This window comes from Rhinolophus sinicus, chromosome 7, assembly GCF_057876585.1.
Source record: "Rhinolophus sinicus isolate RSI-liver-muscle chromosome 7, RSI-T2T, whole genome shotgun sequence".
Classification (NCBI taxonomy): Eukaryota; Metazoa; Chordata; class Mammalia; order Chiroptera; family Rhinolophidae; genus Rhinolophus; species Rhinolophus sinicus.
The window spans coordinates 52899207-52923817 of NC_142507.1; the positions used below are offsets into that span (position 1 = coordinate 52899207).

Sequence of the window (24611 nt, forward strand, 5' to 3'; positions counted from 1 at the left end):
GAAAGGGCAGGGAAATGCGTGTCTGTATTGGCTCCAGTGTGGACTGTACCGTGGGTTGCGTGGCTCTGAGCACTGGTTTCCCCATTCCGCAGGCAGCTTCCCAAGCCAACAGCTCCCTTGATGGCCCAGTTCTGTGGCATGATTTGCAAGTCATTTCTGGAGTCAGTTTCTTTAGCTAGCCAACTCCCTACTACATTTAATATCTTGTTATAAATCCCTTTGTCAACTTGCTGATATAATCCCACAGCTACAAAGCTGTGCGTTGTCTTATCTTGTTCTTTTAATGGCTGAGACAAAATTAAATGATTGGAATTTTACCTTTGACCTTGATTTCATTAGACTTCTTTTCCCCAAAGCTAGTTTTGGACTATCCCGTTCCCTTCTGCATGCTTTTCCTTGGGGTGTTAGATGACCTTATGTCGAACTTTCCCCCAGAATTATGTTGATGTGTCCAATCATAAAAATAAACGTTTCCATCTTCATTGCTCTATTTAGTTGGAACAGTCTCATGGGCCAATTCAGAAAACCAGAGTTATGAATAAGCACGTAGAATGTAACACATCTACGCTGGAACTTGTAAACAGGCAGAGAAAGGGCTGGGAGAAACATTTTGCTGTTTATCAAGTCATCAGTACCCGCACTTCAACAAAAAACCACTACCCAGGATATAACTCACGCTAGTCTATTTCCTGACAACTCAACAAAACGTTAATGTGATGTTGTTAGGGAGGCATCACACTAGACTTTGTTTTTTTGGATTCGTTGTCTTAGGACTTATTTTGACCCTAGAGTTTGCTGAAACTTTGCTCTGAGAAATGGACTCGGACATGTCAGGCCTCCAAAGTGCGGCTGGAAAGGCACAGATTCAACTGGGCAAGACTGTGCTCACTGATGATAAAATCAGAACATGTTCCTGAAGTGCCTTCTCTCATCCTTGGTGCTGTGGTCCTTGGGCTGGACTCAGCGCCACGGGCACCTCGGTGAGAGCAGCCAGACTCCAGCCCTGAGCAGAGAGTGCCTGCCTGTTTTGTTGGTTCTGTGGCCAGAGCCCTGAGGGGTGCTGGCTGCCACGTGCATTTGGGCTTTTTGTGAAAGGAAGCCGGGCACAAGCATTTTTGAAGAAGGAATAAACATTCCGTCTCAAATTAGGAACTAAAAAAGAAATCTGTTTATTGAGGGCAACAGGATACAAGCAATATAAAAATCAAAAGCGTATCTGGCTTTAACTGGCTTGTCTTTCTCTTGTCAAATGGGGGTGGGGTTTTCTCTGTACATTGTGTAAGGGTCCCAATCTGCTCATGAAACCCTTATCCGGGGGAAGCTGTGGGGCAGGGGGATTCCGTAAGCGACCCATCGGGAGAACTCTTCTCAGGGTGGGCGCGACGGCTCAGTGCTGCCTACTTCTTTCCCTTCTGCTTCATGTGTACTACGAAATAGTCGTTGCAGGCGATGGTGAGCCCCGCGATCAGCGAGAAGAAGCTCTGGAAGCCCACTCGGCCGTCTCGACACTGGTCCAGGTCCTTCATGATTTTGTCCACGGCCAGAGGGTCCTTTTGATTCTGAAAAAGAGAACAAAGGCAAGAATTACCAGTCGGGAAGCAGCTTCTTCGATGTGCACTGCGGACAGCCATGTGTATCACCTCCCAATGATGTGAGTTTTGTTTTAGGTCCTAAGTGGCCTTTGGAGGTCACCTAAACAGACTTTGCTGCCTTGAGGCCGCAGTTCAGTAAATGGATATTTATTTTAAGCTAGGAAAGAGGTTCCCATGACAACCTTTCATAGAGTTATAAAGACCCCTGAAAAGGCCTCTTCCATGCCAGAGAAGGTGTTAGTTTTAGAGAGGATGGCGAGAGATGGCCCTCTTTTCTCTTCGTTTCTTGGCATAACGGGCGCCGAGCTCGTGTCGCTTCCTATCGTATTAGCCCTGTGACCCTGAGTAAGTCACACTTCGTGGGCCTCCGTGTATCAGTTGTGAATTGAGGAGGCTGGACTAGTCTCTGACACTACTTTCATCCTTACTGACTTGGTAAACCTATGCCACCCTCCTCGCTTTCCCGGATTCCTTCAAACGAATGTGTGTGATGGAGTCAGACAGAACCAAGGTGCCCAGGAAGAGCCTCTGCTTTTCCTTTCGTCTTGCTTCTATGGGGACTGGCTTGATCACTCCTTTTTTGTGCTGATGATGGTTGGAAGGGAGACAGTGTGGTTTCTCCTACAGGGTCCATGCCGTCAGCCAGAGAGGGACCCATGGCCCTTTAGAAGAGTAAAAGAGCCCCGGTAAAGTATTTATGAACTCCACTGAGTGTAACCCCGAGAGGGAACTGACACCCCGTGTCCCAGTGCACTGGATGCTTACAGGTTGCGCTCAGAAGTCCCTTAAGATCAAAGCAGCAGCGTTTCCTACGCAGAGGGCAAACTCCTTTCTTAAGCAAACAACCAACACCTGCTCTGCGCTGCTAGCCCGCTTTTGGTGGGTTTCAGTTCCTTCTGGCCTCACCCCCAGCTTCCTGGCTGTGGTCAGAACCAGTACAATTTGGATGACAGAAGGAGTCAACTTTAGAAACCAAACGTTATTAGTGCAGTGAGTGTGGGTGTGCCTGGAATTACGGCCCAGGCCACGGTCAGTCCCCCGTGTCACACATGCCCTTTATGTTTCACCGGCCACGGATCCTTTAGGGAGGAAGGGTCCGTGTCCCATGGGGTAGTCACCCACCTTCTAACTTAGGCGAAGGCCCGATTAATGAGTGTGGTATACTGAGAATGCCTTTGTTCATGTCTTGGGCGGCCTTACAATGAATATTTTGTCCTTGCATTTTATGCTCGCCTGGGAGAATCACAGAAAGTGAAAGTGATCTGGGAGACGATCACGTCGCCCTCTCATTTTACAGAGGAGGGAACCGAGGCCCCCAAATCTGAAGCCACCTGCCCAGTGTTAACTGGGGGCTGTCCCATCAGACGGTATGAAAGCAGGATGACCGTACACCCCAACCCACTCTGGGGTATCACTGGGGTAACTGCAGCTCTGAGACTCGCTAGGCTATTTCTACCTGTTATTTAACTGGTACTGATGACATGTGAATCCGGGTACTGCAAACCCTGTGTTTGCTGAGTCAGGAGTCAGGGGCTTGACTGATGTGCGATTGTCTGGGCTGATGACAAGAGCAGGACACCACCTTTTCCCGTCATCGCCCTTCACCCTTGAGAGGTGAACGTACGATTCCACACCAAGCACGGTCTTTTGTCAAGCAGTGTTTCCCCTTCAGTGAGATGTGACAAGCCTCTCTTGAGGCCCTACAATGTAAAAGGACAACTGTGCCTGGTGGGCGACTGTCCTGAGTGACATATCTGAGCTGATGGTAGAAGCCTCTCGTCCTCACGGATCCTCAGTCTGGTAAAGACAAGGCAAAAACTCACGCTGTGCCTGTGTTCGTGTAGCGTTTCAGTGTGGAAAGCAGTTCTTTCTGCAGTGACCCCTGGCTCTCATTCACCACTGATACCATTGCTTTAGATGGTAGAGTTGGAAAGAATTTTTAAAAGCCTGTATCTGAAGGCATGTAAGAAGGGAGAGAGAGTCAAGATGCTCAAAGTAGACGCGACCAGGATGTGACATGTCCAATGTCAGGTTCCCGGACCTGAGGGCAACCCGGTCTTGATGGACGCAGATGGACTCTTTCTAACCAACACCTCGTACTGTGGCTACTTGTGTGTGGTCTTCTTTCACCTCCCAAGGGTAAGCTCCTTGAGGGCAGGGCTGTGTCTCCTTTCCCTTCTCGTTCCCCTCACAAACAGCAGACACTCACTAATGTTTAACAAATAAGTGAGTGAAAACCCCTTTCTAGTACTGACCTCCACAGGAGAGTGAGGGGGAGGGAGGGCAAAGAACCAGACCCAGCAGCCCCGGAGTGTGCGTCCGGTTCCTTCTGAGCCGCTCAGTACTTACTTCCAGAAATCCGGGGAACTCTTTTTCCATGAGCACTCGCAGGTCCTCCTTTGTTAAGTAGCCTTTATCCCCGGCAAATTTGTGAAACGTAAACATCATGGTTTCCATGGCGTGTTCCATCTGAGACGGCATTTTGGTGAGGTCTGCTGAAACAGGACCGGCTGTAAAGAAAGAGAGATTGCGTGAGCTCTGAAGCTGCACGTATTGCCAGCCTCTTGAGGACACTTGGAAGGAGGGTGATTGGATCATGCATTTGATTCCTTCCAGCCACAAAATGCAGTGACTCTAAGGACCTCTTCCTCCGTGGTTTGGGGCTGCTGCTGGTGGAAAAAGGCACACAGGGATTGGTGCTCTGAACGAGGGATGTAGCTAGTTGCCTGCTAATTCTGCACAAATCACGTCATGAAGAATAAAACCTCTGATCATCTGGAAAAGCAAGATTGGTGTCCCTCTTCTTAACTGACAAACCACCTACTGAAAGAACAGATGCGTCGTCACCTCTCTTGGCGCTGGTAAATGAGACTGAGATATGGTGGAATACTGACAACCCCCAGTCGGGCCTGGTTAAGAGGAAATCTTCAGCCCTCCAACCAGGGTAACCTGGTTGGGTCTAATTCTGCGGTTTAGAAGTCCGCTTACAAATGCCTTTTGTCTGCTGGGTTTTTATTCTTTACTAAACTTCGGAGCTCCTTCGTGATTGCAACAAAGACATATATTGGCATCTTTGGTTGTAAAATGCGGTTGTCCCACCGGAATCAAAGCTCCCTAAAGCTCATTACCTAGGTCTTGAAAAGGAACAAGTAACAGTACATCCTCGCCCCTCTGGGGACCTCATAGATTGTTGGCAGCAAGGACGCAATAGTTACTTTCACAGTCTGGGCTGCAATGGGAGAGCAAGAGCTGTTCAGCATGAAGAGATTGAAGGACAGGAAAGGAAACATGTCAGATCATTAGATCCGGGTGTAACGATCTGGGGGTGTACGTCCCAGGACCCAGCCTTTGTCCTAATTGGAAGGAATGCTTTGGCCAGACAGTGCAGCTTTGGCTACGTCCCTCAAATCACCACTGGATAGGAAACAGGTAGACTGGAATGGAGACTGTACCACACATTCCCTAGAAAAGCAAGCACAAGAACAGGTTTGGAGCACAGGCAGGAGGGAAGGCTGGCACGTTGTGCTGTGGGACGGTCCCAGTAGGAACCTGAGACAAGCGTTCAGTCTGCTTTCCGCTGCTGACGGGGGTGTGTTCAGCGCACACCCTTAAAAGCTGTCTCTTACAAAGGAGAAGGTGGTGTTGGGAAACATGAGGATTGAGCAATTACACTTAAGAATAGTAAATTCTACCCCTTAATCCCCAGAAAAGCACAGGAATCAGCATGCCAAAGAATGTGCTGCTCTAGAGACCGCACGATTCATCTGGAGGGTAGTTCTCTTAGAGAGAGCAGCAAATTAACGCTCATGGTCCACCGGGGGATGAGTTCCGGGGGCCCAACCACCCCCTTCTCCCTCTCTTCCCCACAGCTGGGTCTGGCTCGTCCCCGGTCTCCCACATGGTTTGAGACGGCAGTGGGCTTATATAGCATCAGCCGGGCCTGGATTGTTTCTGGAAGTCCAGCAACTCAAGAGACCTGAATTACGGGAGAAGGATGTGGGATCCCACCCAGTTCTAAAATAACTCAGAAAAGGAGTCGGCCGACACAGGTTTAAAAATACCTGTGCCCAAGCTCAGAGCAGAGCACTTCACGACCAGTTCCCAAAGATCCAGAAACCGGAACTGGCTGTGGGACACCTACTTCACTTTCTTTACAGGGCGGAGCAGAAGGAAGTGCCCTGGAAAGGCAGAGTAAGGACCCCTATAATGGGACACCAGGCAAATGTTGGAACTTCGAAGAAAAACAGGTCTCCAGCTGAGGAAATTTTGGCCACCCTTGAATATCTTCTTCCAAGCCAGTGAGGCCAGCCTTCCCTTAGTGAGGGCTCAGGTCTGGGGTCACCCCACTCCCACCCCTCCTTGCCCACACCCGTGAAGTGATGGAGTGCTCTTCTCTGAAGCCACATCCCAGCACTGGTTCTCCTTTGCCCCTGTGCTGTTTTATTCAGTAGATGGGGTGTGAATACGGCAGCCAGCTGATTTTTGCACTAAGGATGCAGAACTAAGGGCTAGCCAGGAGATGTAAGGTTGTGAAGGTGAAAATAGCTTTGAAAACTGATGGAGATGCCCACGGTCTCCTCAGTGACTCGGGCCCCAGAGGGCACTGACCAGGGCTACTAGCAAGTTATTCTGTTTTGAAGGAGCAGCCAGCGCCCTGGTTTTTAAATAGGATGAAGGAAAAGGGGACAGTGTTGTGATAGAAACGTTCTCCGGGCAGTGGCTGAATCACGCAGCTCTTCTCAGAGCGCAGCGAGCGGTTGTCACTGCGTCAGCGCTGCAGGGAGGGCCTCCCGTCTTGGGTGGGGCTGACTGCAGCACAACACTGCAGCTCGGACCGCGGGAGCTGAAATCTGCGTGTTCCATCGTCCCAGACACCCCATGTTCTGCACTCCAGGGCAGGGCGGGACTCTGAGTTCTAGCTTGAGTACACTTTCCACTGGAGGGCCTGGGGCTGACAGGCAGCAATGTCCTCTCGGTGCCCCAGCCCACTGACTCCTGCACCTGAAACACTCAATCCATGAATTCTTTACCTGCCTGTGTCTCTGTCGTAAATTTACATTCCTCTAGGATAAGAACTGTGAACTACTGTTTTATCCATAAGCACTAAATAACTGTTTGCTAAATGAGGGAAGAATGAACCAAACAATCCCCTTGGCAAGAGTTGAGGTACAGGTGTGATCAGGGGTGGGGTCGGGGGCTGGTCTGAAACCCTTGTAGCTCAGAACTCAGCGGGAGGATGTGAGAGCTGGGAAGGGCTGGGAAAGGGGCCCGAAAGGGGCCGCCTATGAATGAAAGAGTACAGAGGAAAGCACATTCCATAAGCAGAGAAAAAACATGCGTCCTGCTAAACAGGTCTGGTCAGACCCTGACATGACCTGTCTTCTCATTCGAGGTTTCTCATGTTTTGGTCCATCCCACTTTCTACTCTGTGCTTCTCCAGCTCTGTCCTCTCACAGTGAGCTCCATAGGATAGAACCTCATCATTGTTCACTTATTTTTCTCTTGAATCACTTTATTTTCATATCTGTATAGCTCCTGTTTGCCTGGGCAGTAAGTCTTAGGAGTGCAGGCTTGGAAGCCCATAGTCTTCCATTGTGTAGTTTTCTCTCCAGAAAAGAATTCTGGACTCCACACACTCAAACTTAGTCCCAGTGGCAGGAATTCAATCTTCTATTTTTGGTTTTCGTACACTAACCACCATTTGTATGGCGTTAAGAGACTGACAGACAGACAATCATTTATGGTGCTTGCCTTTGGGGAGTTCCCCAGCTACAGGCATACTATTTAAATATGTCATAAATTCTAGTTAATTGTGTTTGCTTCTTTCCCCACTAGATCGTGGGCTCCTTGAGCGGGGTAGCTAAGCTACCGTGTTTCCCCGAAAATAAGACGGATCAGCTCTAATGCGTCTTTTGGAGCAAAAATTAATATAAGACCCAGTCTTATGTAATATTATATAAGACCCGGTCTTAGATAATATAAGACTGGGTCTTATATTAATTTTTGCTCTGAAAGACACATTAGGGCTGATGGTCCAGCCAGGTCTTATTTTTGGGGAAACACGGTAGCAATCCTTCCCTCATAGAGCCTTTTTAAGAGTCAGTAAGAGGGACAAAGATAATAATAATGTCAATTTTGATCCCCCTAGGAGAAGCAGGAGGCCTCCTTTGCAGAGTGTCTGCTCCTGAGTAATCCCAAATGTTGGCTCTGGACGCATGCCCAGATCCAGGCCGTAATTTCAAAAAGGAACCTTCTAAAAAGCAAGAGGTCTGGTTTACTTTGCTCTTCTGTGTCTTCTCCATACCCTAGTTTTCTTACAGCCCACCCAGAAAATAATTGGCAGGGTGTCAGTGAAAACAAACATCTGTTATTTAAACTGTGTTTGAGGTTTCCTTCCTATTGCTTTAGAGATTTTGAAAAGGAAAAAAAAAATTTTTTTGGGGGGGGGGGTTAATTGAACCCAGAAGTCACTCTTGAATTTGGTTCCTGAAGGGCATTCAGAAAAGTGAGCTGAGGCAGTAAGTCTGGATCCAGGCTGTCTCCCGCCTTTCACCAAACAGAAAACTTGCCCACTAAAAACATGGGCAGTAAAGAAAAAGTTCCAAGTGCAATCCAATAGGAAGAAAGAACAAGAAGCCTTCCCCACCACACGGAGTCCATCCACTTTTCCTAGAAGATCTCTCAGGCAAGAGTCTGCATTGGCAAACAATAGCCATTGTGACAGCTGCTGTTAAATCCAGTGGTGGGTTGGTTGATAGCTATTTAGTGAAGGGCTAGGAAGTGCCGAAAACTGTTAAAAATAAGTAAATTCATTCTTTTTGCTTTTGATGCAGTATTCCAAAATTGTTAAGTCCCCAGGAAAATGAGACGCTTAAGAAAGGTGCTGAAATTTCTGTCCAACTCTCCCAGCACGGCGGCGTGCTAATTTATACATCATAACCCTGAAGCGTTCCATTGTTTTCCCCAACTTTAAAAGACTGGTCTGTAGCCAAGGGCATACCAAGTGGGTAGTGCTCTACAAAAGTCACATTTTTGGAACTGTCAGTGGGAAGCCGGGAGGCACCCGGTCTCAGCTCCTCCCAGGCCCAGGCCTGACCACACTGGGGTGGCTGGCTGCTTGAGAGTTTGGCCAGAGGCCCGACATGGGAGGAAAGGGGCCCATCAGGCAATGCCAGGGCAGAGCATCACCTAGAAACCAGGGTGCTTTATACCCAGGAAATCTGAGGAACTGAAACTCCAAATGGTGGAAGAAGGACCATCATGAAGAAAGCAGCTTCTGGCTGTCGAGGCGGGTGTATACCATTCAGAAGAGATGGGTAAATAGACCGGGTCGGACCTTGTGGAGGCAGGGCCCATGAAGAAATTTCAGATGAGGTATATGAACTTCCGCCTGCCCCGACTCCTGGAATTATCTTTTGCAATTTGCTGAAACACGCTGGAGGCAAAGATCACTGACAGGGTGTTTCCATGAGCTGGGCCCCACCTGAAGCTCAGGGTATAAAACCCACTGCTGCAGGTTGAAACTCAAGCTGCGGGAAGGGGAGGTTCTGCAGCAACTGCAAACCTCTTAACGGGAAAAGCTAACTCCCAGTGCAGCTGAGGCAGCCTGCCAGGTGGCGTAGTCAGGTGGATAATGCAGCAGCGGTCCCGCCGTGGCCTTGGTATCGCCAACGCCTCGCCAGTCTCATCACTGCCCTCACCCACAGTTAGTCAAGAAACCTCTCCATCATAGAGCCGGCCAGTCCTGTATGACTCACTTCCTCTTGGAAAATGCCCTCTATGATGGCACAGTTCCCCTTCGCTTCAGGGAGTGTGCTGGCCGATCCTCTGCAGAGAGTAGCTGGAACCCTCAGGGCCACACCCACATGGTCTCACAGCTGAGTCACAGGCCTCCACTAGGAGAACCCCCGAGCCCTTTGTGCTCACCACGCCCTGCAGAATGGGCCAGCTCCCCACAGACAGAAGGGGGGTGGGCTTAATGAATTCCAGTCTGGCCAGAAGCTCGGCAGTGCCTGGCCCGCGGTGCATGGCGTTCCTCACCACCCCCACCAAGGCAGCAGGGTTCCCGCGGAGGCTGGACAGTGCAGTAGTGTCCAGCGCTGGAGGACGCACCATTGCTCTGGCCAAGTTGAACTTGTGACCAGGTACCCAGCATACCTATCGCTGCCTCAGTGAACCGGGCCGGATTACCGGTTGGAAGGTCCCTCATCAAGCCTGATTCTCCCTATTTCTTTATAGCCCCACTTGTTTAATTAAGGTACAAGAAGGGGATCCTTTCAATAGAGAAATCACTTCACATAGTACCCCCTTCCCCAGCAAAATGGCCTATAAAGAAATCAAACAGACCTCGCTCCCTCCCTGCCTCGTGGGCAGTAAGAACCTTCTCGTCTAGCAGACAAACAACAGGAAACCCAACCTGAAGCATCTGGGCGAGGGACTGCAGCTGCCCTCCTCAGCCGCCCCCATGCCCCCCCACCCCAGCCTTCTTGGGCCGCCCAGCTGGGAGGAAGCTACGAGCATCTGGACAGAGGTCAGCCTGCAGCCGGAGCCCACAAAGAAACACGCCACCAGGACGGGGGGCCAGAAGCGAGGGTTCGGATAACTGCACAGACTAGTGGAAAAGTGGCAAGTGGGAGTAAAGACAGATACACACAAAGAGGGAGCAACCCTGGGGCACCAACCCCGAGGTCCTGTGATAAAGGACGAGTGCCCTTCCTTCGGTCCGCGAGGATGTGGGGAGGGTCGCGCCGGGGCGCCGCTCGCCTCGGCTGGGTGTGGCCCGGAGCGCGGACACCTCCAGCCGACTCCCGGCCTGGCCCCCACGCGCTGGGACACCCCGCGAAGCCGGGCCGGCGGGCCACAGCCTCCGATGAGCGGGTTTCCCCGGGCGCCGGGTCCCGGGCAGGGCAGCCCAGGAGCGGCGGGCGGAACTCACCTGGGCGGGAGGCACTAGAGGACCGCTGGGCTGGCTGGGACGCGCGGCCACTGAGCAGAGCGCGGCGGGCTGGCGCCTTAGTAGGTGGGGGTGGGGGGAGGCAGGAGGAGCCTGGGCGGGTGTCGGGCCTCGGCTCACCCCACCCCTTCTCCTCCCGCCTCTTCCTGCCCCCCCACCCCACCCCAGGCGCCGAGCTCACACCCTCCTCGCCGCGAGCGCGCAGGGGGGCCTCGCTCCTGGCCTCCCCCCGCCCTCAGGGACAGCGTTATTGTAATCTTCGCTTCCTACACGAATGATCGCGAATGTTTCGGGACATGCCCACCCTCGGTTATGCCCGTCTTCTCGGGTTTGGTTTCAGAGAGTGAGTGAGGAAATCAGAGAAGCCAGCGGTTGTACGGGTGGGTGGGGCGCGCTGGCCCAGACCTGGTAACCTACAGGTCTAGGAATAGTTTTCTAGATGACGCTGCAGGGAGGGGCACGTGGAGTCCTAACGAATTGGCTGTTCTTAGATAAGGCCCTAGGACGTCCGTCCCGGGCGTCCTCGCGGCCTGCGCCCGGGGTCCGCGGGCATCTGGCGAAGAGGCCGACTTCCCTGCCCCCGCCTGCCCCGCAGAGGCGGGAGGGACGGTGCTGTGGGCTTGGCAGCTCCAGGGCGTTACAAACCTTTTGTTGAAAGGAATTTAGTCCTCCGAGGCTGTATAGATTGCTGGGTCCAGAGTTGGTAGTCGATACTGTGAAAACCTAAGTTTCAGAGTTTTCTTTTTGTCCTGTAATTGGCCTGTTTGGTTCTCAGCACCTTTTAGAAGAAATTTCTTGAAGAAATTTCGAGAAAACCTAAGTGTTTCCTAGCGGATGCGTATCTCTCTCCCCCCCCCCCCCACACACATTTATTTCAATTGCGGTTTAGAGTTAAGTGTAAACTACTAGCAGCTGTTGGTGGAAAAGAGCCAGGTCCCCAGTCCTGGGTTTCCCTTTGTTCCCAAGGGAGGTCCTGGGAGGCGTGAGCGATCCCAAAGGAATGAGCAGACTCAGGGAATCCTCTAAGTGCCACCATGTGACTAATCTCTGCTCTTGCCAGGAAAATCCAACTTGGATTACAACTCTCCGTTGCATTCGGGGGAGCAGTTCTTTAGAATCTTCTCATATATTCCCTGAATTCTTCCCAGGGGCCAGGTTATATAGTCCAGAAGGGAGAAAATCCTGGGTCTCTTTAGTTCCAGGGAAGACACGTCGGGATTTAGAATGAGACCACCTGAGTATGTAGAATCCTTATCCGGTTTCTTCATTTGATTCTGAAATGGATGCTTAGTGTGTGTGCTGGGCCCTGGGGATTCAGAGATTAAAGCATCAATCCCTTAGCTCAAAGAGCTCAAGTCTTGTTGAATGATAGATAAACGGTTAAAATCAGTGTGTTCAGTGAGTGGTGAAGAACTATAGCACAGACCCAATGAGAAAGTTCTGGACGGGCCTCCAAGTCCCCTCCGAGTGGCCACAGAACAATTCCTGGAGGAGACAGCATGTGAAAAACGCTTTAAATATAACAGTTCCACTGACCGTGACTTTTAAATATGATTGTAAGAGATTACATTCTTACTGGAGAAGGATTGGAAAACATAGCAATATGTAAGAAGGTAAAATTATTTATTTGTAAATGCATGAACCAAAGATAAACACTTTCACGTATTTCTTTCTAGTCTTTCTATGCATATATAATATTTGTTTACATAATGGGAGGATTTTTAAAAAAAATTGAAAGCATTCTTGAATTTGATTCCTAAAGGGCATTCAGAAAAGTGAGCTGAGGCAGTAAGTCTGGATCCAGGCTGTCTCCCGCCTTTCACCAAACAGAAAACTTGCCCACTAAAAACATGGGCAGTAAAGAAAAAGTTCCAGGTGCAATCCAATAGGAAGAAAGAACAAGAAGCCCCTCCACCCCACGGAGTCCATCCACTTTTCCTAGAAGATCTCTCAGGTAAGAGTCTGCATTGGCAAACAATAGCCATTGTGACAGCTGCTGTTAAATCCAGTGGTGGGTTGGTTGGTAGCTATTTAGTGAAGGGCTAGGAAGTGCCAAAAACTGTTAAAAATAAGTAAATTCATTCTTTTTGCTTTTGATATGATTCTTAAATTGTGTCACACTGATTATAAAATTATGTATTTTGTCCCCTTAATACTTTATCTTGACTCTTTTCTATGTCATTAAATAGTTACCAAGAGCATGAATGTTCATTCATTCTTTTTTGTCCCATTCAGTAAGTAACGATTCAACTCCACTGTGGTCTCTCCACTGTCTTCTCCAGCCTGCCAGCCGGACTCCCAGACTCTGGCGGCTTCGGTGCTACAAGCTGGAAGGGGCCTGGGTTTCTGAAACACTGTAAATGTTGAGGACGCAGTGCCGACAGTGGTCAGCAGGATGGATACTATTCCTGCCCTCATGTGGCTTTTTATGGCTTTGTGTACTTTTTCTTTTATTTTTTTTTGGAGGTGGCCAAAGTTCTCTTTGCTAGCAATTTATTTAGCACAGTTTTGCCGTGGTAACTATAATAATTGCGCAAGCCAGTAGCATACAGGATGATAGCTCTTAATGAGCCAAATAAAAAAATAACATACTCCAAACAAAGGACAGATTAGTCACACTGTTGTTTCAGGCAAGGGGAAGTGAAGGAATAAAGTCCAAGTTTAATGTGAGCCGTACCTTCATATATGGAGGCACGGGGAAGAATCCAAGCGAGAGCTGATTCCCAGCGGCCAGGGCAAAAGTAAAGTCTCCCTCAGCTGAAATGCTAGGGAACGAAAATGAACGAAGATGCCAGTGTTAGTGGGCGGGCTGATCTCTCATAGGCTGCTGCCAGGAAACTCACAAATAGTCCTTACACACTCTCAAATTTATAGTCTAAATGTCCCCTTGCCATAGTTGGCTTCTCCACACTTTCTTAGGGGTAAGCCCCCAGCGGGGCCCCTTAGCAGTTGGGCTGCTGACTGCTTATCAGTGACAATGGCTGAAGAATGATATCCCAGCACAGAGGTCACTCTTATCTCAAAACAACTTTTTTTTGGTCTTTGTCATAAGCAAGTAGATTGAAACAATTTCACTTAAGTCATAGACAAGTGGATTTGAAATCATGTTAAATCAATACACAATAGTTCTGGTAGGTCCAGAAAGCTCGTAGCACTTGCTGTGCCTATAATCTCTCTCTAGGAGAAGGGGTCCTGGCACGTCTTCCTCCAGAAAGTACTTATGCCTCGTAAACCGCAAGCATACAATGGGGTCAGCTCTGCTTCCCCGGTGACAACTGATCAGATCAGGGACCAGTGCCTGAGCCATGGTGGTCGGGTAGCGAGGGGCTTATGGGGAGATGTGCAGAGAGGAGCACACTGAATGGCCATCAGAGGGATGGAAGCAAGTCAGTGTGGTCCCTAGAAAGATGAGGCAACATTCAAGTTCTCCACCAGGCCCGTGGTATGTTCCAGTGTACAAAATGTGGGAGCAGGAGGCCTGGTTCTGCTAATGAGGTCGTATTGGGTGTTTCCCCCCCTTTTCCATGTGGCGTAGCAACAAAGCCCATTACCCAGTGGTTCTTAATTCTTCTGGGTTTGTGCCTGCAGCAAAGAGGGTGGCTGTCCACCAGAAATGTGTGTTCTTCCCATTATAGTGTAACAGTGTCACTGGGAAGTGGCCGCTAATCCAGGGATTGTGTTCCTAGCACCTGTTGCACCCCGGTGGGACTGTGACTAGTCACCAGCAAATGACAGGAAGTGATATGTCACTTCTAGGCTAACATGAGTAAGAGGTGACTTGTCCACATTCTTTCTCTCCAACTGCCAGACTCTGAGACTAGGGGTGGAAGAGCCATAGTTCGAAGGAGCCTGGGTCCCTGAGTCACCAAGTGGAGGAAAACCACATGGACTAGAAACATGGGTGAGAAAGAAGCCCAGAATTTGGGGGCTTATTTGTTACAGCATAACTCTAACGAATAGAGTGGCACTCTTTGGAGTGCTAGTATTTTTGGCTAGTATTTTGCAAAAAGATTAGGTTACATGTACAGTAATTACACTCTTATACTGATCACACTGCAGTATCGTGATGCTGCTCGAGCAGAGCGATTTACTGCCCTGATCACTCTCTCTTAGATACGCATGAGGCAAAGTTCTCGCAGGTCCTGGCAGATGCATACAGTTTCTGAGTTTCCTTGTGTGTATCACATTGTGCTCTGCACCACACAGAGACTGTGCCATCTTGGTCAACATTCTGCCTGCCCAGACATTGTGTGCACGTGAATCACAGCTGCAGCAAAAGGTAACTAACTATCCAGTTCAGGAGTGTCCGTGGCCCTTCATTTGAGAGCCTTCGATTTACAGTCCCCTGGACAAGGCTTTTGGCTGGCAATCCAAAAAACAAAACAACAAACCCCCAAGTGCGGCTCTCCTTGTCACCCGAAATAAGGAAATAATTTATGAAACATTTCCCATTTTTTAAAACATTTAGATTCTTACCAGTTTTTTTTTTTTTTTTTCTGTCACAAATAATAATGACATAGAAACAGATGGCTTTTGAACATCTTTGCCCACGTGTTTATGTTCTTAGGGTAGATTCCTATTGGGGGTTATCTTTGTTTGTGTGGATCTTAAAGGACAAGTAGGGATTAGCCACATTGGGGGACAATGGGGGGGGGCGGTGAGGGGAGGCAGGAGGGGAAAGCGTGTACCACGGCATGGAACTGTGAGGTGGCACGTCCTTTCCAGGAATGGCCCCAGTTCTGCATGGGGAGAGAGCAGAGTCCCTGAGGGCCTCAGGTGGGGTTGAGCCCGACAGGAAATACCTTCCTGGGGAACCACTGGAGATTCTCTGCTAAGGAGTGTGGAGCTTAATTCTGAAGGTGACAGGAGCCACTGAAGAATGTTAAAGGAGTGAGTGACTCTCCACTTACTAGCTATGTGGCTGCAGGTGAGTCATCTCCCCTCTGTGAACTTGAGTGTCTTTATGGATAAAATAGGGATAGACACCTATCTCCTGGGGCAATGGAAGAGGATGAACCAGGAGTGACCACGAAGGCATCGGCTCGGCCCCAGAGGCAGCAGTTTCCAGGGAGGGTACCCAGCCGCTGTGTGACCCCTCACTTTGCAGGGCACGGGCTTTGAGGAGGCCAGGCAGGGCTGTTCTGTGGCCCCAGGTCTCTGATGTGTGACTTGTGGGTGAGCACCTATGAGCAGACTTCCCTCGAGGGAGCCAGAAGGCTCCACCGATGCTGTGCTTGCGGGGCTAACTTGTCTTTTGGAGCTGCAGAAGCGGAAGGGCTGCAGCCTTTTTTTTTTTTTTTTTTTTTTTTAATGCATGAGAACTCCTAGCCTGGGGTCAGGGACCATCTGCTTCTTCTGTAGGTGAGCTGCAAATTCTAATGATTATAATCTGTCAAATCCTTACTGAGCACCTCCTAAGATCCAGCATGTTTTGGGGACTGGGGTAGGTTAATGACCAAGACAGATGAATTTCTGCCCTCAGAGGCCTTACAGTCCAGTGGGAAAGACCAAGTACAAGTAAAGGGGAACACGGAACTAATATAAAAATGTTGGTAAGTTGTAAGGAGTACCATGAAGGGAAAAATCAAGGGCCTGAATGAAAGAAGCATCAAAGGGAAAGAGAGAAGAAAGTCAGGGAAGAAGACTAAATGGAGGTGGGGACATTTAAACCCAGACTCTGAGGAAGAAGAGGAACAAGATTTGCAAATAAAGGAAGGGCGACGAGGAAACTTTCCTGGTGGAGGGAATAGCATGCACAGAGGCTGGGAGGCAGAGAGGCCTTGGTCGGAGAGGGGAAGTGAAAAACCACCAGTGCGGTGAGCATAGGGGAGGGTGACATGAGGTGACGCTGGAGAGGGGACGCTACCTAGCGTAGTGGTTAAGAGCGCAGGCTTGGGAGTGAATCCTCTTTGCTTTGCCACTTGTCAGCCATCTTGGACATGTCACCTGACCTTTCCAAACCTGTTTTGTCATCTGGGAAAATGGACTTGGTAGTAGTCCCTGCCCCCTAAGGATGTTGTGAACATCACTGAGAAGATGCGTGGAACAGAGTGCCTGGCACACAGTCATGCCCCACTCGTGTTCGCTACAATCATTATTAGTTAGTGGAGGGTTGGTTGGAGCCAGGCAGGCCTGCGCTGAATCCTGGCTCTGCTGGATGAGTGCTTTGCGCCGTAGCCAAGTAAGTCTCTGCTCCGTTTCCTCATCCATTAAATGAGTTTCAAGTTCGTATCCTGGGGGCGGGTTATTATGGGGGTGATATGAAGTGATCTATATGCAGCCTCCTGAAGGTAGGAGCCAATCTCTCAAGGTCTTTTAATTATTTAAAAATATTTTCCTGAATATGGCCAGACTCTTAAACACTTAACAAAGAGACAAACAAAACTTTAATGAAAACCAGTCATAAGTTGGTGGGTCTGCCTTTCTTATGGGGTGGGGTGGCCGACAAAGAAAATCCTGGGAATTTTTAGCCCTCCTCTTCCATAAGGGATCCTGATTTCCCAGGTCTCTTCCAAGGAGGAAAAAAAAAAAAAAAAAGACCCTGTCCCTTGAGTTAGATAGTTAGGCCAGAACAGAACAGATTTTCTAAAACCCCAAGAATGTTGGTGCCCAGGGAGAACACCGCAAGATGGGAGCTGCCCGTCATGGGCTGTGGTCTGCCAGTGTCATGTGTAGTTCCCTTTTCATTTTTAAAACTTGAAAGTGGCATTCCAGGCAGAAATTGTGGGGGCCTGTATGAAAGGGAAAGTTATTTCAGCCACAGATACTCTGTGTTCATTGATGATAGTGGAATGCGGCTGAGGAAGGCTCAGACCCACAGAAGTGTGACTCCCTGGGGCCCTGGTGACGCAAATCCCCTGTGAATTGCTGGCTGCTTGATTTGAACTGGTGCCTCCAGCGCATCAGCCAGCAGCGAGCTCTGGGGTTTCCGGGCAATCCTGTTTCCTGGTGGGAAGTTGCTGTGAAGCCTCGGGGAGAGGGTGTGTCCTTACTTCCTAGCTAGTGCTGTGGAGCCCCCTGGTGGCTGCAGAGTGAATAGCTCCGCTGTGGGGTTTGCTTTCGGCTGAGTGGCCCTGGTTGAAGACGGAGAATGCAAAGGTGAAAAGTGTTGCGGGCCTGGAAGGAGAACTGACTCTGGGTGATGAACACACAGTGGGATTTATAGATGATGTAATACAGAATTGTACACCTGAAATCTATGTAATTTTACTAACAATTGTCACCCCAATAAATTTAATAAAATAAAATTAAAAAAAAAAAAAGTATTGCGGGCCGAGGTACTTCTGGTTGCTGGAGTGCAGAGCAGCGATGGGGGATGGGGGAGTTAGGGAAGGTTTGTTGGCGGTGGAGCTACTCGAGGCCAATCTGAAGGATGCAGAAGAGCTAGCCAGGTGAGGAGGGTCAGGAATGCGGGGAAAGGGAGAGGCCTCCGACAACTGCAGATGACGTGGAAGGCTTGGTGAGTACCTGGCGTCTGTGCTCGGAGGTTGCAGGACGTAAGGACAGAAAGTCCATGAAGGGCCACATCACACAGCACCTGAGGTACTGAGGGAAGAAATTTGAACTTTATTTTGAATACTGTGAGGACATTGTGAGTTTAAGACTTACATATGCCTTTCTGATTATAAAAGTAATCTGTATCCATTGATAGAAAAATGGACAATACAGAAACAGTTAAAGAGAAAAAGGGCCATCCAGAGGTAACCATGTTCACATTTTGGTAAATATACTTGGTGAGATTATATGTATGTGTCTGCTAGATCCTGGCCACTTAATATGTGGTCCGTGGACCGCCAACAGCAGCCATTAATTTGTTTTAGGTGTGGACAAATGTCACGATCGTATTTTAAAATAAGAGTGCTTATCGTTTATAGACCTGTATTGAAATTCTGGTCTATATGTTGGATTTGTTGGATGGATAAAATACGACTTCGGGGATTTACTTCAAAACAACCCAGTGTTTGTGTGGCTGTATATAGGAGGGTATGAATTACCCATGAGTCAGATTATACTCTTCTCTCTATTTGTGTGGAAATGTTCCATGATAAAGAAAAAAGCGGTGAAAGCAATCATTTGTGCCTGGCATTCTCTTTTAAGGGCATTTCCACACTCATTGTTTCCCTTGAGTAGGATGACAACCCCGTAGGAAGGCAGGGTAAGTACCACTATCTCCGTTTCCCAGCTAAGGAGACTCAGATCGCTCGCCTGAGATCCCACAGCTGGTTCGAGGTAGTTCTCGGACCAGAATCTAGGTTTTCTCAGACTGGGGGGAAGGAGAGAGCATGGCGTGGTGAGAATCCAGGAAGGGGATGATTGTGGTCACCCACGGCCAGCAGTGCCGTGACCAAGGACTCTGAAGCTTTGGGAGCACAGCCAGCACTTGCCTGACCCTGGGAAAGCAAAAGCAGTTCGGCCTCGGGGAGGGGAAAGCAGCCCGACTGCAAGGCATTGGGGGGGTTCAGTTGTGAGGAAAGAGGAGAGGTGCGCTAGCATCCAGGAGGCAACCTCTGCCGCCTCGTTGAGGCGAATTTACACCTGATCCCACTTTCACATTTGGATTCCCTCCTCCTCCAGAAGTTAATCTCTTTATGTTCCTGAGTCGTTGTCTGTGTTCTGCATTCTTACCAGAAGCCCTGGTGGGGACTCACAGATCATGTTTCATGATAATGGTGCCACTAAGTCTCCGTGAGGATGAAATACGAGTGTGGTGGCAGGACCGCCTGTCTCTCTGCTTTGGCTGCGTTCTCAGTGGGCAGGGTGGGGGTGGGGAGGCCAGGGATTACCGTTTTTTCTCACTGCCTGTTCTCACAGGTGCTCGAATTAATCCGAACCCGGTTCCCTGGCCAGTGCAGACTTGTCTGGCCCTCCCAGAATTTTCCTTCTGCACTTGGGTCATCCGGTCGTCCAAGAATGCTTTCAGTGGTGACAGGGGGAGGTTTAGATCAGGGAGGGCGGAGACACAAAGCATGAGTTATCGTGGTTGCTGCACAGGTGTGGCCGACTCCATCTCTCTGCCCCAATTCCCAACACATCTGTCACCAGGTACGCGGACAGTACAATAGGGTCATTGTCAGGTGGGCGGTGCGGTGAGTCACAGGGCTTCCTGAGGTCCAGTGGGCGGGGAGAGAGACTCGCCCCCACCGCTCAGGTGGGCCAAGAGTTGTTGGTGATTCCAGTGTCCAGCTTTATGACCCTTTCTATGTTTGCACGACTATATATTTCATTTACAGATTCTCTGTTCGCTTCTTTTTCTCTCCGTGTACTCCTGCCTTTGCTTTATGTATCCTATTTCTTGCTCTACTTATTTGAATCTTTTAAACACACGTTCAGGTCCATTCCAGACTGCGCTCCCTTGTTACTTGGGTGCAGAGTCTGTCATCTTTTGCACATACTGATGGTCCCACCTGTGTAGTGTAATGTTTGTCCATGAGCCCATTTTAGCGGGATTTATTTCTGTGGAAATCCTCCAGCTGGCCTGATGTGCTTCCATGAGGTGGTTTGCATTTGTCTAGGGTTTTACGGCACTTACTGCTCCGGAGCACTTTTTAGACAATTTCTTCGCCCCAGGGGTTCGGTGCCAGGGAGCAGTGTGTTTGAGCCCCTTGTCTTCAGAAAGCATCAGTGCAGTGTTCTGACCGCTTTCGGATGACTTTGTCCCATGTCTCTCCCAGTCCCTGCCCCCCTGGCTCATTCTAAATCTTGTCTGACAGGACAACTCTTTAGCTAAGAGCTCAGTTCCTGTTATCCACAACAGCCCGGGGTCACAGGCCTCAACTGTGACATACTCTTATAGCCAGAATTCCCTTTGTGCTTTGGGCATCTGGATATTACTTTTTTTTTTTTTATTAGTTTCAGGTGCACAAGACAAAGTAATACTTAGACGTTTATCATTTATATCCCTCACACTGTGTGAACCCCCCCCATCCACTATCCCTCTGACATCGCACAGAGCCATTACATATCCACTTTTATACATTTCTAAGTTTATATATATATGAACTTGTAGTTGACATTCGTTATTGTTCAGCCTCAGCTTCAGGTGTACAATGCAGTGATCAGGCACTGCGTATTTCTTTTGATGCCTTTGGAACTGGCCAAATACTTAAACTGCATCGTTTGCAGTAGGAAACGGGGCTTGCTGTGTCTCCTCCTTCCTCATTCTTGACAGAAATCCTAGCCTCATGCCCCAAATCTTCATCAAAAGGGATGGACCTTTGCTTGATGGCTTTTCTTTTTTCAGTAAAAAAAAAAAAAAAAAAAAAAGTCTACATTGGATTTGGCAATGATTTCTTGACTATGACACCAAAAGAAAAAATAGATAAATTGGACTTCATCAAAATTAAAAACTTCTGTGCATCAAAGGACACTATGAATAGAATGAAAAGACAACCTGCAGATGGGAGAAAAATTTGCAAATCGTATATCTGATAAGGGATTAATATCCACAATATATAAAGAACTCCTACAACTCAATAACAAAGAAAAAAACAACCCAATTAAAAAGTGGGCAAAGTCACCAACTTGAACACATAAATTATATGCAGTATTTTGTATACCAATTATACGTCGATAAAGCTGTAAAAAATGGCCAGAGGACTCAAACAGATATTTTTTTCAATGAAGATATACAGATGGTCAATAAATATATGAAAAGATGCTCAACATCACTAATTATGAGGGAAATGCCAATCAGTGTCTGATTTTATAGCATTATCTATTTTTTAGACCCACTATATGCCGGGCACCACGTTAAGTACTAGTGATACAGTGGTACGGTTCACTAGGTCTCTGTTCAAAGTCAAGTTGGGAAGACAAGTGAAAGCATCATCATGATACAGTGATAAGTGCTGTAGAAGCATAGACTGCAGGGAGGGCATCCTGGGGGAGGTGACACTTGTGCTGCTCTGTAGGACAGTAGGAAGAGGTGGGAAGGGGGCAAAGGGCTTCCAGGGCAGCAAGAAGAGATTTAGAAGGCACAGAGGCACAATATTTGCCATCAGCTCAGGAGTGTTTGGCCAAAGAGAAAAAGTGGTCCTGGTGAGAACAGGAAATGAGGCTGGAGAAGGTGGGTGACCAGACCAGAAGGCTGAGTGCCCCAAGGTTAGTATGGATTCCATCCTGCTGGTGAAGAGGAACCAGTGCCCAGGGTTCACCGTGGGAGTGACACCATCAAGTTTGCCTTTGAAAACTTTGGTCACAGGGTGGGGAAAGGAGTGGAAGAGGTCAAACTGGGGACAGGGAGAAGAGGGAGGGAGTTGATTGCAAAATGGCAGAGGCTGTCTTTTCTGAAGGGCAGGAACTAGTAGTTGGCTGGTTAATTAAAAAAAAATTCATTAAAATGATAATATTTTAAATATTTACTTTAGCTTAAAACATGTACATTTACCAATATTTGCTGTACTACCTTTCTTGCATAAATCGCCTTATAATGATTTTTAATTAGAGAATTTAAAATACTTGTGAGGCAATCTGAGTAAAAGGTACTTCTAGATTTTTATGAGTTCCCCCCCCATTTGTTTGCAGTTTTCTTAGCTACACCTACAGCAACAACAGTGATTTTTTTAGTGAATTTCTCTAATCAAGTCTTTGAAAAGAATTCAATTTGGCTTTCATAAAGACAACAGCTATCTTCTTGCACCCATTTTATTGGACTATTTAATTAAAATGCATGTTACAAGATCAAGTACAACTGATAGAAACAAGTTTGGGAGAAGTCACACGTATACGCTTGGTGAACATGATTCCACAAAGTTCTTCGTTAGCCTTGGACAATTGTGGTTCTATGACCATCAGTAGAAGAAATGGAGAGATGTGAAGTGGGTCAGTTAAAAGAGAGTCTGAAATAAAGCAATGAAGGTGGAGAGGCGGGGGTGAGCATGCAAGAGGTAAACCCCAAGAAATGACGGCTGTTTGGATGTGGTCGTGAGAAAGAAGTTTAGGATTCCCCCCAGGTCTCAGGTTTGGACAGTTGGGTGGATGGCGGTGCAATCCCCTGAAATCAGGAGAGAAACAAGGGGATCCGGTTCTGGGAGAAGGATGCAGAGTGTGGTTTAAAACGTGTTGAGTTTGAGGTGTGTGTCTGTTCCTTGTTTTTGCAGTATCCGTTTCTTAAACCTGATCCACTCGCCCCAACTGTTGGTGTTTGTAGTTTGCAGGGGTCCATCTCGGTTCTAAGAGTCAAGTACACACCAAGGTCTACGGGAAGCAGTGCACTACATACCTTAAGACCCGCTGATTGGCCTGGCGTGGTCACACGATCTAAGGTGGTCCAAACAGAGGGAATCTCAGTACTTTCGTGAAGGCAATTGTTCTCCCCTCTTCTCAGGGGATTCTCACCTGAGAGTTTGTAGCCGTAGAAATGCAGAGAGCCATCTCAAGGTCACAAGGAAGGGACCTCAGAATGGAGCCAACATTGAAAAAACAGAGACGAGGAATTGAGAGAAAGACGCCAGCTCCTAGAGCTGGGCTAGAGCTGAAGCTGTCTCTTGGTCCTTCAGTTACATGAGTCAATAAATTCCTGCTCTGCTTACAACAATTTAAGTGGAATTTGTTATCACCTGCAGCAAGAAGAATCCGAGCTGTAGGACGGCCAGGTGACGTTCGGTGCTGAGCATGCTAGAGGGCTGGGGATACAGAAATGTTAAGTCATCAGCATGTAGATCAAAGCTGTGAGTTTGGAGATATTCACCCAGACAAAAGGCAGAGTGTACAAACAGCCAGTTGGTGTAAGTGCTGTAAAAGGGAGGTACAGGGCACGTTGGCATGTGGGAGGGACACCCCATCCCCACTAAGGAGTTTAAGGAGCTTTCCTGGAGAACAAACCAGCTGGGCTGAGATGGAAGGGTAAGTGGAGACGTACACGTATGGAGAGGTGGGAGAGTGCCCCAGGCAGAGCGCAGGCCAGGAGGTGAGAGAAGCCGTGTGCCGAGGGAACGAAACACACTCCATATGGCTGGATTGTACAGGGTGCACGTGTGAGGGCAGGGGCGGAGGGGCAGGGCAGATGAGGTGCTGAGCGAAGTAGGGGTGCCTACGAGCTTTGAGGGGCCCACTGAAGGGCTTCCAGCCGGACAGCAAGCAGAGCAGAGGCTTCAGGAAGGAGAAAGGACTGGAGAAGGCAGAGCCAGAGGAAGGCGCTGCGGTACCCAGAGGAGCGATGGGGTGGCCTGGGTCAGGCGGGGGGCTGGGGATGGATTCAGGGAGATTTGGGTGGAGAATCAGATGAACTCAGGGATTTAAGGATGTGAGGAGTGAGGGTAAAGGAGTCCAAGCTAACTTCCGTGTTTCTGGGCAGGGCACCGAGGTGGACGAGGTGCCATTTCCTGAAATGGGAAGCAATGGAGGAGGAGCAGGCTGGGGGGCTGGGAGGAGGGCAAGTTCAGTGTGGGTTCCAGTGAACTCGAGAATACACGCTTCTTGGGGCTCTTGTCGGTCTTATGCTTCACTGAGGCCTGACACACAGACCGTGTCTTACCCATCACCAGTAAATATTTGTTCAATGCGTGGAAGATAACTGTATTATCTTATGTGGAGAAATCTAGGGGGCAGCTTTGAAGCTTAGGAGCTAGAACTGGGTTGAGGAGATGGATGGGAGTGGTCATTGGCCTCGAGCAATGAATGAAGGTGCGGGAGATTTACAAGAAGCGTGGGAGGCATGAGGCTTCGGCCGCTGACTGGAGGGGCACCAGCTTAGAGGATAGTAATTGATGTTCACCAGCCGCCTTCTCAACCATACTCTGTCCTTTGACGAGTCTTCTTGCTCTCGTTGCTTCCTTGCCCCAGTTGAGGGCACCCTGCCAGGCCCTCCTCTCTCTCTCTCTGTTTCTCAAGCTAGGTCTTCTCTGCAGACTTCAACTGCAGATGCCCACGGTCATTGCCAACTGGACCTCCTATGGCACCTCAAATGCAACACACCCTCTCCGAGCACATTACGTCCTCCCCAAACCACTGTCTCCTCGTCACGTCTCTCTCTCCATCTCTCGCCTTGCATACAGGAGGCACTCCACAGTTGTCGATTTGAATCTTGAATTAGAAGCTTGGTCATGATTGGCTCTGACTTCTTATCA

General features: G+C 48.8%; 2 protein-coding genes across 3 annotated transcripts in view; one reads left to right on the top strand and one right to left on the bottom strand.

Annotated features, from left to right (window-relative positions):
• LOC109451576 (uncharacterized) overlaps positions 1–490 on the top strand; it is a 115361-nt gene extending 114871 nt beyond the window's left edge. For both annotated transcript variants that reach the window (XM_088799612.1, XM_088799613.1), the window contains exon 7: positions 93–490. In XM_088799612.1, the coding sequence (XP_088655738.1) occupies positions 93–179 (87 nt within the window). In that variant the 3' untranslated portion in view covers positions 180–490. The remainder of the gene's footprint in view (positions 1–92) is intronic.
• A 655-nt stretch (positions 491–1145) lies between these two features.
• Positions 1146–10669, bottom strand: S100A10 (S100 calcium binding protein A10). Its single transcript, XM_019739901.3, has 3 exons — positions 10528–10669; positions 3942–4102; positions 1146–1559 (listed from the first exon to the last, which is right to left on the bottom strand). The coding sequence occupies exons 2-3, from the start codon at positions 4071–4073 to the stop codon at positions 1398–1400; spliced, it is 294 nt and encodes a 97-aa protein (XP_019595460.1). The 5' UTR covers positions 4074–4102; positions 10528–10669; the 3' UTR covers positions 1146–1397.
• Between the last annotated feature and the right edge of the window lie 13942 nt (positions 10670–24611).

Bases quoted from the DNA above. Each gene is read 5' to 3' on its own strand.
- S100A10 (XM_019739901.3), bottom strand. From the start codon at position 4,073: ATGCCGTCTCAGATGGAACACGCCATGGAAACCATGATGTTTACGTTT. The intron at 1,560-3,941 runs GTAAGTACTGAG...TCTCTTTTTCAG, and splicing joins AGTTCCCCGGATTTCTGGAA to AATCAAAAGGACCCTCTGGC.